Source organism: Topomyia yanbarensis, unplaced genomic scaffold (assembly GCF_030247195.1).
Source record: "Topomyia yanbarensis strain Yona2022 unplaced genomic scaffold, ASM3024719v1 HiC_scaffold_75, whole genome shotgun sequence".
NCBI lineage: Eukaryota > Metazoa > Arthropoda > Insecta > Diptera > Culicidae > Topomyia > Topomyia yanbarensis.
The window spans coordinates 36,278-57,418 of NW_026683991.1; the positions used below are offsets into that span (position 1 = coordinate 36,278).

The 21,141-nt window shown below is 40.1% G+C and overlaps 1 protein-coding gene and 1 non-coding gene across 2 annotated transcripts; both read right to left on the bottom strand.

The window, feature by feature from the left end:
- Positions 1-5,096: 5,096 nt before the first annotated feature.
- Positions 5,097-5,237, bottom strand: LOC131696121 (U4 spliceosomal RNA). The gene has a single exon (XR_009306725.1). It is a non-coding gene; the product is annotated as a U4 spliceosomal RNA (small nuclear RNA).
- Positions 5,238-17,519: 12,282 nt separating this feature from the next.
- LOC131696120 (guanine nucleotide-binding protein subunit gamma-1-like) lies at positions 17,520-18,754 on the bottom strand. Its single transcript, XM_058984666.1, has one exon. It carries the CDS (start codon positions 18,493-18,495, stop codon positions 18,283-18,285), a length of 213 nt encoding a protein of 70 aa, XP_058840649.1. The 5' UTR covers positions 18,496-18,754; the 3' UTR covers positions 17,520-18,282.
- Between the last annotated feature and the right edge of the window lie 2,387 nt (positions 18,755-21,141).

The window sequence follows — 21,141 nt, forward strand, 5'->3', positions numbered from 1 at the left end:
TTTAACCCTCTGAAATAGTAATTTGAACCGCAACATTCTTTTGTGTGTAGAAATACATAGAGTAGAATGGGGTCAAACAGGTACGGGTGTACAATAAGTATAGGGAATGTTATTGCAGAGGTAGCTCGTGTTGCGTAAATTAGATACATGGTAGAGAGCATCGTTGACGACTATCATTTCGGCTGTTGCCGTGAAGCAGCTGTATTAGTTACTACGTCGTTTATGTTTTCGCGTGTTGTTCTGCGGAAACGAATTGTCTTTCGTCCTCAGTACATTACATTTAATCAACGTAAAAAACATCAAGTGAGTTGTTTCTTACGTAAAAATTAATGTTGAACAAGAGTATTGTGTTGGTTTTTTGATATTTTGACATTAAAAATGTCTTACTCCACTATCTGGGGCTAGGTGTCATTCTAAAATCTAAACTATCTCCCATGTAACGAAACTATGTAAGGTTTGCACGCTTATAACTCCGATATTACTAGATGGATTTTAATCATTCATACACCAACCGATTCAGAAACACCTAACTTAAATATTGGTTATAATTTAATATCTCCCCAATAAAAGTAGACTTTTGGAAATTGGTAAAATTAAAAAGTTCACAAAAAACGGGAAAAATACCATTCGTGAGGCAGATTTCTCAGACACAGCCGTCAAAAGAGGGCAGCTTAGTTGCTCAATGAAACACGAAAAGTCATAAATAGAAGCAACGCATGTCCGTTTAAATCAGTTGTTGCTCTTATCCCACACGAGCAACGTCGTCTCCGGGCGATGCAATAAGCGCTATCGATTTTCGGTAACGTTGGCATTTGCACACACTCGCACCTAAGTGACTAAACCATATACGGTTAGTTTATAAATAGAGGTGACGCGTACCCGTTTGAATCAGTTTTTGTTCTTATGTCGAACGGGTAAGATCATGGCTGCAGCGTCTGGGCACTACAATAAGCGGTAGACGCTATGCATTTTCGGCAGCGGTGGCCGTGTGCGGATTTGTCGGGTACCAGCATGGTGTCACAGAATGATTTGCAAAGTGGGTGGGCGGGGTGGTTTGGATTTAATTCAATACGGTGTGTGCTGCTTAAGAGTGTTGCGTTTGAAAAAAATATACATATTTATTTTTATGCATGCGTGTGCGTTGTAACTTGTTAATCCATGTTTACGGCGCTTTGTAGCTGCGTAGGGTAAAGAGCCAATTGGTTTACATGTTTCATATTTCGGTTATATGTTTTTTTATCAGTAAGGCATCTGACAACGTGCTTCTGTAGTTATTGCACTGTTCAGCAGCGTAGTGTTTTATATAGGAGAGTACACTCAGGTTTTTTTACGCGGATTTTGAAATTTACGCGGTTTTCATTAACGCGTTTTTTTTTAATTTACGCGGTTTTCATTTACACGGCCTGTATCCCCTGCGTGAAAAATCTAAGTGTAATTGCATCGGAAACAATCACATTCCCAGCAGAACTTTTTGTTTTCTAATTTCAAACACTTTTGTTTCGGACTGCACACAACGGAAAATTTTAAAACAGAACTTACCGTCCCAGCAGCAGTTGAAGCGGGTGTTCTTTTTCGATTCAAATTCAAGCCATGTCTTAAGCGTTACTGGACTTAAAATTGTTTTCCCAGTTTAACCAGTCAGAATATCTGTCCTACCCTATGTATTTAAAACACAGTTCTAATTGCGTTTTAAGGTATACAACAAATACGGTTGGGTATACTAATTTAAATTTTAAAATAAATCTGTTTTAAATTATGAAACAAACCGCTGTACTGAAGATATAATTATGTCAGTCCTATTACCACATAAAACACCTATATAACATAAAACGCTGCAGAATTGGTTTAATAATACAATGTTTACACTACAGAGTTATAACACGTTTTAATAATTAGCAACAAGAAAAACGTCACCAAGATAGCATAAAAACCCGTTTTAACTGGTAGTGCGAACGTTGCATAACCATGTAATTTATCAAATAATTTCATTTTTCCACCACTAATCGATCAAGAAATACTTACACTTAAGATTGTTTACTTAAGTTCATTAGTACATTATTGAAAATTTAAATGGAAAATGAAATTTCATATTTTATGGAGAATCTGTATATTTCCGTTGGCGGGCGTGGGTTTCCTCATCACAGCTCTCAATATGGAACTTTTCTTTTGAATATATTTTCTGGACAGACCAGCCTATTTTTACTAGATGGATCAGCCAAATAATGCCAATCACCTAGTGAGATACTTGATTAATTAATAGATTACCGTTAAAAGACCTTCAATAAATTATGTTTTGATGGGGAGGGTATATAGCAAATTGTAACATATGAAAACAGGCGAGTGAACAAGAACGTGTGTCGATATGTGTGATAGATAAAAAAGCTATATTTTTAATGTCACCGTGGTCGTGTCCTGTACACAACCCTTTAATTTTTTGTTTTTGAAAAAGATTCGGACATCAACATTGAACATGCGCTACCAACAGGAAGAAAAGCATGCTTGACGATAGACGAACCAAGTACCAAAAGTTTATGGAGTTGGAGATAGAGGATCCAACCGTACTCGTGATCGTAAATCATTCTCGTTGCTTCCAAATAGCCTGCAAAAACTTGGGTGTTTATTTTTGCTTTGCTATTGATAACGGCGAGAATGATACGCAATCGTTCCAATAAATCTGCATTCAAACCCGTGATCTCACAAACTCCATTCAGCAAAAACTTTTCTTGTCGCGTTGCTATCATTGGAATTGCCTCAACTGGGTAATGGCTCATTAATTCGAAGGCTCGATATTTTCTTTAACGATTTGTCGTCTTTCCAACACGCCACTTTGGTGATTCCTTCTCAAAACGTCGTCATCGACCACCGATTCTTAACATTTCCTTTCGATCATGCCCATATGATCCTGCCTAGCTCTAGCTTTCCGTTCTAAGTTTCCGAATGAATAACTTTAGAATACCTATCTGTTTTTCGATTTTAATATCTTTCGTTTCTCTTATTCATAAATTTTCCGAAAATAGCTAACAAAGTTGATACTGTAAATTCAAATATGTGTGACTAGGATGGCTAGCCAAACATCACACTACGTTCTCCGCTGTTCAGATGGATTGGTACACGACTACATTAGAAACAACAACTCAGTGGACCCTTTGTCACACTCGGGCAGTTTTATTTGAGATTTTGTTTATCTATCTGATCTTATTTTAAAAATAGTTGCTAGGTTACACTGACCGTTTTACTTTTAATGCTACAAATAGTAGTAATATTCTCAATATTCAAACTAAAATAAAATGAGTTAAACAAAAATGACCTCTGAGATTTTTTCATAAAACATACTATCAATTGTGGTCTTTCGAATGCAAAAAGAAGAAATCCATTTCACTTGCTCCATTTTAAGGTATCAACATTTGAAAAGGTTGTGTTTTTTTGCTAAAATTGCTCATAACTTTTGAACTAAATGAGCTATCTCAAATATGTCTAGGTAAATAATATTCGTCTCAATAAGCTCTAAAAGTTTTGTGAAGACGCCATTGACGAAAAAAATTATTTAAAAAGTTATAACGAAAAAACTGATTTTGTTAGGGATACCCTATCACACAACATTTTAATAGCTGTAAAACTAAAACCATTAAAGTTACAAATATGACGTCCTCAGCAAAGTTGCTTGAAAAAGGTTGTACTAAAATTTTGCGGAACACTTCATTGTTCTATCTCTTCTTATTTCGAAAATAATTTTCAGATCGTACAAACAATAAGGACCACCCTAATGTCACCCACCTCAAAAGATGCCCCAATTGACACAGATTATTTGTTCCGAAGACATGAAATCTCTAGAACCAGTAGTTTAGTCACAAATGTTTTTGTCATCCTAAATTCTGGATTCGGACCACTGTGCATTGCGAAAATGGAGTCGGAAGAACATCAGTGGCGTAAACAAATGTTGCGCGCGTACCTGGAAAATCCAGATCTCTTTTACCATGCTATTAGCAAGAAGCTGGGAAAATTCAAATCCGTGTTAAGTTGAGCTTTCTGGGCTCCTTTTTCATTTCTTGTTATAATACGTCCCTGAGAAAGGTATTTTTATGGCAAGCTAAGAAATCTAAGTTTGCCAAAAAAGTATACAATTTGGCAGGCAATTGTCTCGTGTGGAAAGCGGAGCACCTCATTCGTGCTAACCAGAACAGCCATTGGGCAGGCGCACTCCTCGACAAACATATGATTGAGGCTATAAGCCAACTGTCAAAATTCACATTGAATGAAAATTCTGGACCAACAGTTACACGCCAATCAAAGATCTTGGTAGTAAACAAAAGAGAAAAAAAATCTATCATTTTGTGCTGTAAACTGTGTTCGATCAGTAACGGTTTATCCAGAATTTTCAAAATTTTATATAATTGTAGAGAATGCCTCCAAGAACGTCTACTTCTATTTCTGAGGTCTTACAATGGCCCTACGGCTTTCTGTCCGAATTTAGCCTCGTGCAACTACTCGAAAGATGCACTGAAGTGGTTCTAGTGATGGTTGTCAAACATCGAGCCAGGAAAAATAGATGCAAAAAATCGATTTTTCGAGGTAAAAAGATCGATTATGGAAAAAAATCGCGTTTTTTTCAATGGGAATTTTGAATAACGTTTGATTATTAGATTATAATTCCTTTTTACTTCCATTTGAGAAGTATAAAAACGTACTAGATAGAAACTTCACAGCGTTTGAATAAATTGCTCACAACGAGACCCCATTTTAAAATTATTTATTAACATGGCCCATAGAAGTGTAAGGAATGATTTCAAAAAAGATCTGCGGATCTGCCGATGTTTAAAAGGATTGATCAAATTTACATCGGGTAATTCTGGACGATGTGCATAAGAATTCGTGAGAATATCATGAAAGAATCGTTAATTTGAGATGATAGCATTTCGATCGTGGCTATGGATTTCTCACATGTCTATAAAACGCTTCGAATATAAACCTTCCTATACCAACATATCCACTATAAAGATGTAACAAGAACATGTGAAATATTTACTATTCTATTTCAATTAGCTAGGTTATGCAGGTTCTTGACCTAACTGGTCAGATATTTTTTGAATGTTTATGAATCCCTTTCGGGATTGCCAAAAATTGCCATAGTGGACGGTATTGCACGTCCCCAAGGCGGGGTATTGGTATTAGTTTTCAACTAGCAATAATCGCACCTCGGTTAAACCTCATTGGTTACGATATCGCCACTGCGCAAAGCTGACTTAACATAGGCCACCCCGGAGAACATCTCTCCAGCAAGCTCTGATTTGCTAGCGATGGATATTCTGTCTGCTGGTCAGGGCAGATGAGGTCCTTTTTTGCAACAGGTAAAACCAGTTAGCGCGCAAAAATAAATTGCAAAAGGACACTCTGTCTACCTATGTAGATAGAGGGGATTTGCACTGACAAAACAGCTGATGGTGCACCCTTTTGAAAATATGCATTTAAATTAGAAACAGGATTACAAATCCGGTTGACATCAATGAATTCAGGGAGGGATAGTTCCGTTCTTCTATTGCGAAAACTATCATGGCATTTAATATGATCGGAGCAAAACGTTGGCAATATAGACGTAGGGTTACTACGTCCTAATTCATCTTAGCACCTCTCAATTATTTAAACACATTAGTTAGAGCAGTGTCTGCCATCTCTATTCAACGCATTAGCTCAAATGGTACAATGAATAAGGGTGCGTTGTACTCGACTTTTCGCTTCGCTCAAACACGGCCGTTTTACATTTTCCAAGCCAGATTTTGCATGGTACTGCTTCTTAGGGTGCTTACAGAGTGGCGGCGAGAAGCTGAGCTGGGGCTGGTACTGACATTAGAGTGCGAGATGCGAGAAACCTGCTCGCAGCATATCAAATGGAGCATGTCAGAGTAAAAGCAGGCAGTCGGCGCCGATCCGCTCCGCTTTCACTCTGACATCCTTCCTTTGGTTTGCAATAAGCAGGTTTCTCGCATCTCGCACTCTAATGTCAGTTCCAGCCCCAGCTCAGCTTCTCGCCGCCACTCTGTAAGCACCCTTAGGGTGCTTACAGAGTGGCGGCGAGAAGCTGAGCAGGCGCTTGTACTGACAGTAAGATGCGAGAAACCTGCTCGCAGCATATTAAATAGAGCCTGTCAGAGTAAAAGCAGGCAGTCGGCGCCGATCCGCTCGGCTGGCGCTGGAACTGACATTAGAATGCGAGATGCGAGAAACCTGCTTGCTGCAAACCAAATGGGTGGTGTCAGAGTGAAAGCCGAGCGGATCTGCGCCGACTGCCCGCTTTCACTCTGACATCATCGCTTTACTTTGCTGCAGGCAGGTTTCTCGCATCTCGCATTCTAATGTCAGTTCCAGCGCCAGCTCAGCTTCTCGCCGCCACTCTGTAAGCACCCTTAGAAATGAAACAAAGCTGTTGACATATTTACAAGGGCAACCCGATCACTGTAAGCCTAGTTATCGGCGAAATAATGTGACATCCTGAGTAATGAAATGAATAAGGGCGCGTTTACCTATATATTTAAAAACCATTAACAGAAAAGTCTATTATTTCAAATGGATATGTCATATAAATTAACTGTACATCGTCATATCATGACACAGACCGTATTCATCATATGGCGTATTGTTCGATAATCATTTGAAAAACAAAGCGAGTCTGTTTCTTGGAGGATAAATGACCGTGTCTCTGGTAGGGTGGATGTATTATTAGTCGCATACTTAAGGAAAACTTTTGCTAAAAAATCGATGAATAGACTAATGGGCAATGTTAATACATTAAACAAAAGCTTTCAATCCCTACTTCATAGGAAAAATATAAGGATGGTTTAATAACCAATTTATGTATTCAAAACCGCTTGTACCACTATAGGAACATATGTACCTATATTGGTGCAATCGCTAATTTCGGTTCCTATTGTAAATCCCATTGATTTCTTATGGGACTTGCAACTATAGGTACATTAGATCAACTATAGGTGCAAGGGAGCTCAAAATCCATAGAAAATCATTTTTTTTCAATAGTTATTTGAGCAAATTTCAAGGATAACAGTTTTATTGTCGCATAATTTTAGCGCGATGAATCGATAAAAAAAAAAATTTGTTGATGGTTGGTACCTTAATTAGGCGTATAACCCACTACTGCAACTATAGGTACACCTCAACTATAGGAGCAAGAAACCCACCCACCCTAAAATTAAAAAACTGAAACACTCAATTAATTAATCACTATGCTATATTTGATGAGGCGAAGCCGTAACGCAACACAGTATGAAATAAGGATTTGTGCCCTCCTGTACAAAGACTGGTTTTTACCAACAAATTTTCACCCTAGCGAGAAATTTTGGTTTTTATCAAATTTTCCTCCTTAGGGTGAAATATAGCATCGTGCTTTCGCATAGGCCTGCTAAGCCAAGACAAGTTTCGGTTTTACTGTGTCTCATCGGCATAAACAGAACTTCTGCTCGAAAGGGACATCACGTTGGATCAGTCGTTCGATTGAAACACAAAGTGTGTTTTAGTTTTAAGGGATTTGCGTCAAGCCGGCGCTAATCTATTCCGACAATAAGTTAGTGTTGGTTTCTGATGAGGCGAAGCCGAAACGCAACACAGTATGAATAAATTAATGTTTAGATAGTCCTTCTAATGAAAAAGTCATTAGAGATCTACTGCCGGTGCGCGCATAACAGTCCCATATGCATTTTCACCAATTTTCAGTCAATCTCAGGGTTAGGTCTTATTTTTATTGTACTATCATGTAAAAATGTACAAAAAACGCCAACTAATGTCAGTACCATATGAAAAGTACCCACATTCCATATGCATTTTGGATGAAAGCTGCAGACAATATTTATCTGTTATAATTGTTTTGTGAAGGTTTTTCGACTTTCCTGATCAAATGCACATCAATGAAACTGATTTAGGGGATGGTAAGGTACAGTGTAGTTGTAAATCGTACGCAAAATAAAACAAAAATATTAATATAAATTGGTATATGCTAAAAAGTTCACTTATGTCGTTTGATTAAGGCTAGTTTCCAACATGAAGGAAATTAATTAAGATCAAGACACTTGTTAAATTTTTGTTATGTGAGAAAGAGAAGATATATTGAAATTGCGATTCTTGAAAACAAGGTTAAAAATTGCATCAAAACCAGGTGCCTTCATGTTTTTGGAACCCTTTCCTTCTGTATCTCGGAAGATTGAAATTGTCACATCTATAACCGTCAGGTCAAGTAATTCCACGGCTTTGTTTTTAAAAGCGTGGTCCAAAAGAGAACCTTGAATTCACTAATATCCATATTTAATTAGGAATTCACCAAAGCAAAGGATTGGATTCGCTCGCGTGCGACACTATTTCCTTTTCATCCTCGTACTGAAGATCGGTAGCAATTCCGCAACAGTGACCATTGGTGCAGTTTCTGTTTCGTTACGGTTACTCATAGAGGGCCTTAGTGAGATCTCTTTTTACTGTTCCCGAGAGAATGAGCAGGACGGAGTAATCCACTTCCGTACACGACCGTTGTATCAGTTTCCCTACGAAGGTAGGGGCTGGAAGTTTAGGCAACTGTCGTTATGGCTGATTTTTACTTGAAGCCTCCTTGCGGAAACATTTAAAATCCACGCATTTTTGGCACGTACGATCAGTAGCTTGATGATTTCCAAGGCAATGCCACACTTGGTTGGCAAATCGATCTAAGTGACAAAATATTGATTTCGATGAAAACGAGTTTAAAATTTGAATCGCAGCATCTTTTACATTATAATTGGAAATACATTTTTGCCATATTACTTGTTTATTGTTACATATTTAAAATCTGGCAAAAGTCGAATGTAGCTGAAGAAGTTCACTATCCATTGCTATCATTATCTCATTTTTTTATGTTTTACGGCTTAGTCCGGTCTGACTTAATACCGATCACTTGTAGGCAGCAACTTCTTTGACAGGACAGCTTTTTGTTTCGTGTTGTTGAGCGCACACATTGCATCGTGCCTTCATGCGGCAGTTCCTAGATCCATATCCATAATTCAAATACGTCACGCACTGCGTGATGCGCCAGCTCTGATTTTATGTACTCGGTCTTCATGCTTGGTAAACCCCGGACAATCACCTATTCTGGCGAGATCTGAGTTCTTCAGATAATTTGCCCAACCTATTTAACATTACAACAATTGGTGGAACGTTCACTCTGGGGGATAGAGTGGTATTTTTACCATTTTTTTTGTTAACCATTTTTGTTAACGACCTATTGAGTTAATTTGTCAACAGTTTTTTCGGCATTTAATTAGCAAGGGACTGGAAGGTGAAGTATATTTTTCAATATTTAGAGCCATAGTACTCAAGGGAGAGCAAGGTGTTGAAAGGAGAAAGTTTAGAAAAGCGTGGAAGGATCATATATGCAAGCTTAGAGCTCACCGGCGACTTAACCCTTTGTCTGCTACCGTAGTGGTCAGGGTCTTTTGGCATTAGAAATGCGAATCACCTGAGTCTACGGCATGTCCGAACAAGCGTAAAGTAACTTGTTACTTCATGCTGTCGGAACCGACAAAAAGTTAAGTCACGGTAAACTTCCACACTAAGCATTTGCGACGTTGAAACTCATTGAATGAGCCAGTTTTGTTTGTTCCCTCACCAATTGCCTGCCTGAGTGATTTTATTTTATCGACTATTGTGACTGTCTCAGCGTGTGTGACAATATGGTCACATGTGTTGCTGATTTGCACGGTGTCGGCAGCTTTCACCCAACGCTGCAACGATGAATCCCCATCACGGTAAGTTCTATTTTTACCATTTTTTTTTGTTAACCATTTTTGTTAACGACCTATTGAGTTAATTTGTCAACAGTTTTTTCGGCATTTAATTAGCAAATAAATTGAAAAATATACTTCACCTTCCAGTCCCTTGCTAATTAAATGCCGAAAAAACTGTTGACAAATTAACTCAATAGGTCGTTAACAAAAATGGTTAACAAAAAAAATGGTAAAAATAGAACTTACCGTGATGGGGATTCATCGTTGCAGCGTTGGGTGAAAGCTGCCGACACCGTGCAAATCAGCAACACATGTGACCATATTGTCACACACGCTGAGACAGTCACAATAGTCGATAAAATAAAATCACTCAGGCAGGCAATTGGTGAGGGAACAAACAAAACTGGCTCATTCAATGAGTTTCAACGTCGCAAATGCTTAGTGTGGAAGTTTACCGTGACTTAACTTTTTGTCGGTTCCGACAGCATGAAGTAACAAGTTACTTTACGCTTGTTCGGACATGCCGTAGACTCAGGTGATTCGCATTTCTAATGCCAAAAGACCCTGACCACTACGGTAGCAGACAAAGGGTTAAGTCGCCGGTGAGCTCTAAGCTTGCATATATGATCCTTCCACGCTTTTCTAAACTTTCTCCTTTCAACACCCTGCTCTCCCTTGAGTACTATGGCTCTAAATATTGAAAAATATACTTCACCTTCCAGTCCCTTGCTAATTAAATGCCGAAAAAACTGGGGATAGAGTGGCTTTGTTCATGCCTACATCTGCATCTCCGAATCGGTTCAGTTCATTAGTGTTGATGGCCTGTTCCTCATTGCGGATATTGAAACGATTTTTCGATAGCACAGACTCGGCCTAAATGAATTTGCACTGCTTCTTCGCTAATCCACCTATGTGACCGATCCAACTAGACGAATTACCGACTTTATCACGAATTGTTATTCTTATTTATCAGTGTGCAATAGGGCTGTCTCAACAACATATTTCTACAACCTATGTGCATTAACTGTACCCCTACCGTTTCACAGTTGCACTTGTCAGTGTTTTCAGCGCTTTATGGTCACACCTATGATCGCGCACCCGGCTTCCTATGAGCGTTATGGCGGCTCAGGGGCTGTTCTTCCATTTGCTCAGGGATACATTGCTCCTATACACATCCATACATACAGGGCATATATTCATATATACGTTCTTACACTCCTACATACATACCTAATGTTTGGTACAACTTTTTTGCAGAGAGCTTGTAATGTCTGTCAAATTCTACGGAAAATCATCCTACCATCGCCTTGGAGTCTACGTCGTAGTGGAAAATTTCACATTGAATCTGCTTCTGTCTCTTCCTAATCTCCTTTTTGTCTCCTATGCCCGAAGCGTATCAATCTACTATTAATGGTTACGGTAAACATACTAGCAGTGTCAGTCATTACTCGCGAATGATTTTTCCTTCAACCTTCATCTTAGAATTCGATCATCCCTGTTCTAGTTTATATATGTATTCATTAGGATATGGATCAGGCAAATCCTCATTTTTTTCTATTAACTATCTCCTAGGTGCCAGTCCTGCACTCCTTGTCCGAACTAACCTAACTAACTAACCTATACCCATTGCAATGTAAAAAAAGTCGACAACTCGTAGGATTCACATGTCCCCCACTCAGGGTGGCCAGACCTACCGATTTATCGGTAGTCCTACCGATTTTGGTCTTTCCTACCGATACACAGACGACCAAGGCAAAAATACCGATATTTTGTTATACCTACCGAAAACTACAGATTTTTATTGATTTTGGACACATCCTACTCAACTTTGCTTTTTTTGGGTTGGATTTGGTCTGAGATCTGTGTTTTCATGATTTTACAATTCTATGTCAACGATGTCAACACTACGTTTTTGGGACAACAACCCGGCCTACCGATAACTACCGATAAACTTTTAGTGACCCTACCGATATTAAGGAATTCTATCTGGCCACCGTGCCCCCACTGAAGCGAATTGATATATTCACTTGTAAGTTGCACGTCAGCCAACCAACCACGAAGACGTCCAAACCAATGAGAATGGACCATACCTTACCGTACAATTCCTGAACTGTTTGACCAGGAATTATAATGTATGTTGGTGCTACTTACATATTTCATTTCGGTAGTGTCTCCTACCTCTTTCAAAACGCAATACCTACGAAGTTGCAGCTTAGCGCAACCCAATTCTTCTAGCATTCCAAAGCCGACAGTCCATCGTCTCATAGAGACGAAATCTCTGTCATCGAATCCGCCATTTCCTTCGGAGCTCTGCTGGCGCGAATACTTACTATCTGAAGCGGAAAATACATTATATGTCACCTTATACATATTTCCTAAACTTATAATCAACAAAGGCTGACTCAAGGTGCTTAGAGTTCGAGGATCGTATCACCTGAGAATAAAAGCTCCTTGGGCTGACTGCCGATTTTAATGTAGAAACGCTAATCGTGTGACCATCAAGAATGCGTCAGACAACCTCAATTACCTCCTGGAAAGTTACTTCCAGAACCGCGTACAGCTATACGAGACCGATACCGGTCAGAAAAGGGTTCCTATTACCGCCGGAGTCCCGCAGGGCTCGATCCTAGGCCCGTTGTTATGGAACCTCATGTATGACGGGGTTCTGAGACTGAAGTTCCCTCCTGGGGTCAAGATCGTCGGCTTTGCCGACGACGTAACCTTGGAGGTCTATAGGAAGTCAATCCCTGAGGTAGAACTAACCGCAGAACACGCGATCAACACGGTGGAGGAATGGATGGGCGCGAGAGGCCTGGAGCTCGCTCAGCATAAGACGGAGGTAGTTATCGTCAACAACCGCAAGTCGGCATAACATGCAGTTATCCATGTGGGAGAAGTCGTGATCGCCTCACAGCGGAGTCGGAAGTCTCTCGGAGTCATTATAGAAGTCAAGCTGACCTTCGGTAGCCATGTCGACTATACATGCGTCGACTGCTGTTGCGGCATTATCGAGGATGATGTCCAACAGCTCAAAAGTGTGCGCCGCTAGACGTAGGCTACTGGCAGGCGTTGCCGTATCTATGCTCAGGTACGGCGGCCTGTCATGGTCAAGAGCACTGAGGGTAACCAGTTACCTACAGAAACTGGAGAGCACCTACCGCGTGATGTGCCTCAGAGTGATATCTGCTTACCGCACGGTATCACACGATGGATCCTGCGTGATTGCGAGCATGATGCCAGTCGGGCTGATCATCCGGGAAGATGAGGAGTGCTTCGAGCTACGTGGAAATAGAGGAGCCTGCGAGAGTACCAGGGTGGCTTCGGTCGCCAGATGACAGCGTGAGTGGGATAACTCCTCGAAAGATAGGTGGACCCACCGGCAGAGGTGGGTAAGAAAACCAACCGGTACGTACATTCACTGGTATGGTGCTCAAAGTCTCAACACGTGTAAACGAGTGATCCACATCGTGTGCGGTTTTGATTTCGTTCACACGGTAAACGAAAACACAACCACGACCGAGTGTCGGTTTTGAAAACCAAACCGAGTCACTCAGCACCGTTTACATGTGTGCACGAGTTTCAACTCGTGTTAATGTATTCTAAACAGCGGTATCGGTTCGGTTTTAGAAAACCGAACCTGGTTTTTTCTGTACGCGGTACTACGGTAGAAAGAAGAGGCAGTAAATTCATGTGCAGTGCTGCCGAATAAACAACTGAACAACTGAATTGAATAAGGTTAGTTGTTGAGAGTCGATGGGGCAATATCGAAATGTTAGCTTCTGGGCGATTGTTGAAGTTGATGTTCGTTACCATATTAAAAACCAAGATGACGGACACGAAATTCAAAATGGCTATCTTTCTTGGCGAATAATCGTATGAAACCGAGAAATGTAGATATGCCGTTGATGTTAATGTAAAAATGTTGAAATTGAAATTAATGACGTCAAAGATATCAATAAAAAACAATGACATCAATGCAGTCAATGCGATCAATCCAATCAATGCAATCAATGCGATCAATGCAATCAATGTAATCAATCAAATCAATGAAATTAATGCAATCAATGCAATCAAAGAAAACTATGAAATCAATCAAATTGAAAACAATCAATCAAATCAATCAAATCAACCAAATCAATCAAATCAATCAAATCAATCAAATCAATCAAATCAATCAAATCAATCAAATCAATCAAATCAATCAAATCAATCAAATCAATCAAATCAATCAAATCAATCAAATCAATCAAATCAATCAAATCAATCAAATCAATCAAATCAATCAAATCAATCAAATCAATCAAATCAATCAAATCAATCAAATCAATCAAATCAATCAAATCAATCAAATCAATCAAATCAATCAAATCAATCAAATCAATCAAATCAATCAAATCAATCAAATCAATCAAATCAATCAAATCAATCAAATCAATCAAATCAATCAAATCAATCAAATCAATCAAATCAATCAAATCAATCAAATCAATCAAATCAATCAAATCAATCAAATCAATCAAATCAATCAAATCAATCAAATAAATCAAAACAATTAAATCAAAATGGCGGCAATCGTAAGTTTTCGGTGTCTGCTGACCATATCCTTTCAAATGACACCCATATTGGTTGTGGTTCTCACTATTTTGTGGGAACCGGAAGTCGCCATCTTGGATTTCAAAATGGCGGCAATCGTAAGTTTTCGGTGTCTGCCGACCATATCCTTTCAAATGACACCCATATTGATGGTGTTTCTCACTATTTTGTGGTAACCGGAAGTCGCCATCTTGGATTTCAAAATGTCGGTAATGGTCAATTTTAGGCGTCTGCTGACCATATCCTTTCAAATGACACCCATATTGATTGTGGTTCTCACTATTTTGTGGAAACCGGAAGTCGCCATTTTGGATTCCAAAATGGCGGTAATGGTCAATTTTCGGTGTCTGCTGACCAATACGGATCCAAAATCTTACGATTTCTGTTCACAAGTCCGAATAAGAAATATTCTGAACGCCTGTTATGAACCTATGTATTATTTTCGTACCGCAAAAAATGGGTTAATATTCTATACCATTCTTGCTCTGAAAATTTTGTCGAACAATTTTTGCGCCAAATGATATTTGACCCGCTTTTGCCTGAAGTTTTGATAAATATACCATTTCGGATCTAAGAGAATATTTTAACCCACTTTTACCAGATATTATATCTAAAATAAATTTGCACTAAATTTCTAATAAAAATACTGGCAGCACTAGCATAGCCGATAAACATCAACCCGAATACACAACCGCAACACAGCCGAAGTTTGGTTTCGCTATTCTCGTGTTTCGTTCCATACTCGTGCACCGGTAAACGAAAATCAAAACCAAACCACGGTGCTGTGTAAACGAAACTCGGTTTGGTTTTCGTGTCTCGTTGAAACACAACCAGCGGTAAGACCGCACACGATGTAAAGGAAACACAAAATCGTGTGGAAATTTGGTTTACCGCACCGGTAGTAAACCGGTTTTTTCCCACCTCTGCCCACCGGCTGATACCTAACATATCGAGCTGGGTGGGCAGACCCCATGGGGAATTTCACTTCCATCTGACACAATTCCTGTCAGGCCATGGCTGCTTCCGACAGTACCTCCACAGGTTCGGGCACGCGGAGGTCCCCGTCTGCCCAGGTGTCGACGAAACTGCCGAACACATACTGTTCATATGTCCTCGTCTCGAAGTCGAAAGAAGAGCAATCCTTATCTTCTGCGGCTAGGACACAACCCCTGATACCCTTATTCAGCGGATGTGTCAAGCGGTGGAGAAGTGGAACGCAGTCTCGACTGCAACCACCCAGATTACCTGCAGGCTACAGGGAATCTGGCGCACCGAGCAACAGACGACAGGCACGACTAACTAGTGATTGGTTAGTTGGAGCGGAAAAAGACCGAGCGCAAAAAAGTGAGTGAATGGTCTGTTCATGTTGAGGCAGGTTTGGCGCAGCGACTGGCAACCGCGTAAGGGGTAAACCCAGCCACCCCGAAGCAAGGCAGAAGAGCGAGTGTATAGGCGTATATGTGGACTGCCTCATGCCAAGATGGGAGGGTCGTAGCGTAGTATATTGGGACTTAGCAATTGATACCTCGTGGCGTGGCAGAGGAGTTATGGGTGAGCATCCAAGTCAGCCTCACACGGTATGTCAGAAGTGGGGCCTATGAAAAATGTCCCACATGGGATGCCAGGGGGAGCGACAGGGGTGTAATAGAGTGGTACGATCGAGAGTGAATCAGGTGATAGGGTGAGCATCCAAGTCAGCCTCACATGGTATGTTAGAGGCGAGCACAAAAGTAAGCCTAGCAAGGTATGAAAAAGGTGAGCACACAAGTAAGCCTCATGTGGACTGTTAGAGAGTGAATCAAGGTGTGTCAGAGCGAGCACCCAAGTAAGCCTCATAGAGAATGTATGAACGCGTGAGCGAGAGTGAGTGAGTACATCAAGTACAGCCATCCCCCATGAAGTAATACCGAGAGGTAGTCCCTGGGGGGAACAATGGCGGTGCCCAATGGAGTTTAGTCGGTATTACCTAGTCATGGTGTCACCATGAAAGCCTGACACTCCAGTACACCCCGTGTGGTAGCTTGGCATCTACTAATAGCACGTGTACTGGGTTAGTACGTAAATTGCAATCACCATTGAAAAAAAAGACAACCTCAATTAACCCTCTTCGACACCAGTTTGACACCAGACCAACGTGAAACGTATTCGTGTCCCAGTCGATTTGATGACCAAGGGGTATTGCTAGCAGCACTCGTTCGCCCGGTCGAATAATGCGGACCAATCATGGCGCAGATAATTACTACTTCCACATTTTCCGTTATTTTTAGTAATTGTATATTTGGCGGAATTGATTACATTGTTGTGCCTATTTCCAATCAAATAGCGGGAACAATCTATTGTTTTTATTCAGTGCAATGGCAGACATGTTCGCGTTGATAAAATCTGGTAAAATTCCAGCCAAAACTGTTGAAACGGGCCCCCTGTACTGCAACATTAGAACTATTCTACTTCAAAAATATCTCCCACTCGACGAATTTGCCAATCAAAATAACCCGTATCAACTCTAACACCAACCTGGTCACAAACGCGAACATGCAATTGTAGTCATCTACACATACTTACGCGCGCGATCCCACCATCATTAAAACACCCCGTTAATTAAGTGAACCTTGTACCATTCGTAGCTTTACAAACCCGGTCTGGAGCATTAACCCACCGCTCGCGCAATCATGAATCGGTCTCGTCCGATGTCTCTACCCTTGGTTATAGCAGCCTAGACTCATGCCTTCAGTTGGACCAATAAAAATAAACCGCTCGTATTCACTAGGCAACACGTTATTCCATGGGAACTCTAGTGATATGGGGAAACCAGGAGGGTGTCACTTCTGTCATCTGCTATGGAGATATACAGACTTTGACAGTAGTCAACATATGTGGGCCTAGCCGCCTCTAGGCCCATGACGCCCGTGCAATAGCATTGGGTTGTTTTGATTTTAACAAAGGCTGATGTTGGCTAGGACAAAATGGCTGCCTAGCAGGGGCCTGGGGGAAACTGATACAAAGCCACATAGGTATTCATCTGGCAACCGGGGAAAGTTCTTCAGCTTGCTCTGTGAAGTCTTAGGACAATCTTCTCTTGGATTTAATTCCTTGTAATAGCTGGAAATAATAGTACTAATTCGGTATGTCAATTATTCGCCGAGGATCGTTTCGGATATAGAAACAACTGTCCTGTTGTACACCATACATAAATAGGTTATGATTTATTGCCCATCCGTGGCGCGATCATTTCGTTCACTTGTTTGGGCTATATTTCGACTTATGACCATTGAACTGTTTCGCGCACCCGAGCAGTAGATATTCCAGTTTTAACATTCAATAAATATAATATATTTGTGTTAGTATCAATAGTTGGCGTCGAACTTGATTTGCTAGGCCACGTTCGATTACAAAGCAATTCCAGATTGTAATATTTGCCATAAAAGTTGTTACTACTAATTTTAGTTTGGTTTTACGAGCGTCTTCGATTCGGCTCTACATTTGATATGGACTTATTTGCGACCAAACTATTGCCATATGTTTGTAGGATTGTTTGGTAAACGCTCTTTGGAAAAACGTGACCCTTTTCAGAACCGATGAAAATAAAAAAAAAAGATGTTCATCTAAACGCCTAAAGGCGAGTTACCTGTTTTCAGCTGAATTTGTATATTTCTACCACGACACCAAGCGATCTCTACCTAGTATGTTAGTAATAGTTCTGCCTCTAGTAATATTCTCCCTCTAAAACATCCATAAAAATACACATGAACAGAAATATTTGACGTCATACTTTGTCCCCGCCCGCCGTTCAATCGACCAATGTCAGTGCCAACAGAGGACAGAGATTCGATTGTCCCACGGTAATGAACGACACCAATAAATATTTCCAGATGAGATTCGACTCAATTCAACATTCTTGATGTGAGCTCGCAGCTGGGCGGGGTGACAACGGATCGATTTACAGAATTTGACAGGAACTTTTCTCCCGGAACGGATTTACCTTCTGGCTGGAAAATCCAACCAACAGGCAATCTTCTGCTTCATGCTCCGTTACGTACTTAACAATATCGGCAACTGCTTGTGTAACCGGGACCCGATGGATCGCGGCCTCACGTCTCAACTGCTCTGTAATGGCCCGTTGCTGCTGGAGGTTAGAAGCCATTATGTCCATTACGGCCGTCTCTGATAGCCCTATGGTGAAAGGTTTCCGCTGGCACGGCAACTAGCGTAATTAAATTTCCTTGATGCAACAACTAGGCGCTGTGCGGAAACGTATTCACAACCGTTTTGTACCTTCGCTCGTAAATAGATTCGTAACTAAACACACGTCTTTATTTTGTTTTAACAATTAAACACGTAAAAATCACGTCGATTGTAACTGCGAATGGAAAAATGGCTGTACGAAAAATTCGTTCTGACAGCTGAAACAAGATGGTTGAAACATATCGTTTTTGAAAAATGGAGCGTCCTTAAATAATTTTCTACGTCTTGTACACGAAGAAAAAAAATCAGTAAGAATTAAAAACAATTTGGTTTTAATAATTAAAACAATAATTTATTAACAATTTTCCTGTTTGATATAGTGACAAATAAGAATCAGCTTTGATTCAATCAATACTATTGCTTGAAATTACTAACAAATTCATTTGTTGGTTTTTCAATAGTTTCAACTAATATTTCGTTTGAACAAATACAAATTTGTATTTAATTTGAAACAACAAGATCATGATAAATTTAACCGAACAATCAAGTTCGAAGAAACAAAAAAATCTTTAGTAATAACCCAATGAGAGAACAATTCTCGACAAACATATGATTACGGCCTAAAAGCCAACTGTCAAAATCCACTTTGAATGGAAATTCCGGACAAACCGTTACACGCCAATCACAGATGTTGATAATAAACGAAAGAGAAAAGTTTTCTCTTTCATAAACTGTTGTGAACTGTGTTCGACTAGTAACGGTTTGTCTGGAATTTCCATTCAAAGTGGATTTTGACAGTTGGCTTTTAGGCCGTAATCATATGTTTGTCGAGAATTATCGACAAAATATGATTACGGCGCAAAAGCCAACTGTTAAAATTCTTTTTAAAGGGAAATTCCGTTACTGGCCGAACACAGCTCACAGCACTAAATGGAAGAGAGAACCTTTCTCTTTGGTTTACTACCAACATTTGTGATTGGCGAGGGACCGTTTTTCCGGAATTTTCATGCAAAGTGAATTTTGACAGTTGACTTTTACGCCGTGATCATGTTTGTCGAGAATTCAAATTTAGTTGACATCAAACATATCTCGCGTGTTTTTTGTAAACGGCCAATAAGCATACTGTCAAATTTCACTTTGAGAGAAAATTCCGGACAAACCGTAACTAGCCAAGAGTGGACGTTGGCATTTTATAAGAGAAAAGTTTTCTCTTTCGTTTACTCTGCCGTAATACGCATATATGTCCCATGTTCTATGGGATTCCCTATATACATGGGACAATTATGCGTATAACGGCAGTACTGCTGTCTCTAATAATCGGCGATTGATGGTTTGACCAGAATTTCCTCTCAAAGTGAATTTTGACAGTATGCTTATTGGCCCTTTTCAAAAAACACGCGTGATATGTCGTTTTCGCTTGAAGCGAAACTGAGTCAGTTTCTAACCCCAAAATGTATGAACTGACAGCGGTTGGGGTTAGAACATGACTCAGTTTCGGGTTCAAGCAAAAACGCCGATAGATTCTGTTGATTTTCAACCAAGGGAATTTCGATCTAACAAGTTTTATTTTGTTTCAATAATGCTTCTGTTTAAAATGCAAACAGAAGTATTCGTTGGACTAAACCAAATACATGCTTTCGAGAAACGCTCATTTCAGTTTGAAACAGTCATTCGTCAAGTTTGAACTTCAACCAAAGATGTCATTAAGAAGAAAGATATTCAACTTATTTTTTCCGTATATCCTACTGGAGACACGGTTTTAGTATCCATCAGCGCCATCTGTTGAGTTAAAATCTCCCTACTAAACATTTTGACCTTGATTTGATTGAAAATTATTTATCGTGTACATCTTATTTACAAGTTATTTGTATTTGTATTTGTATAAAAAAAAAGTCCAACTGACAATTTGTCTTAATGAACTATACTTAACTAAGGTAAACTAAACATAATTAAAATAATGACAATACACGACGACGAAACTGCGAAGAGTTCATGACGAAGTCAAAAATTTCAGCAAACTCGTTGAAGCGACGACTCATTGCTAAAATTGGACTATTTGTAGCGTAGTTGGTGCTGCGCATTTCAGAATGCAGTAGGGCTCGAGGGCGAAGAGAGCGGGTAGGCGCGTAGAGGTTGATTTGCGCTAGTAGCTCCGGATCATCATATTCAGCCAGCAGAATCTTTGACACGAAGGTAGCTTGCGCTGCATGTCTCCGGCGTGTTAAAGTATTAAGTCCTAAAAGACGACAACGGTCCTCGTACGGTGGCAGGTTTAATGTATCGTTCCACGGCAATTCACGTAACGCATATCGTATGAATTTACGCTGGACTGCTTCAATCCTAAGGCTCCACGTAGCTTGATAAGGGCACCAAACGACGTTTACAAATTCGAGCGCACCAATGAGCAATAAAGAGCCTTGAAACATAGAGGATCCCGAAACTCGTTGGATATTTTGAAAATAAATCCTAGCAATCGATTGGCTTTGTCGATGGTCGCTGAGACCTGATGAGTATACGTTAGCTTTTCATCAAGAACGACTCCAAGATCCTTCACGTGGTCAACGCGTTGTAGCTGAGTTCCTGCGATGTTATAGTTGAAACTAAGCATATTTCT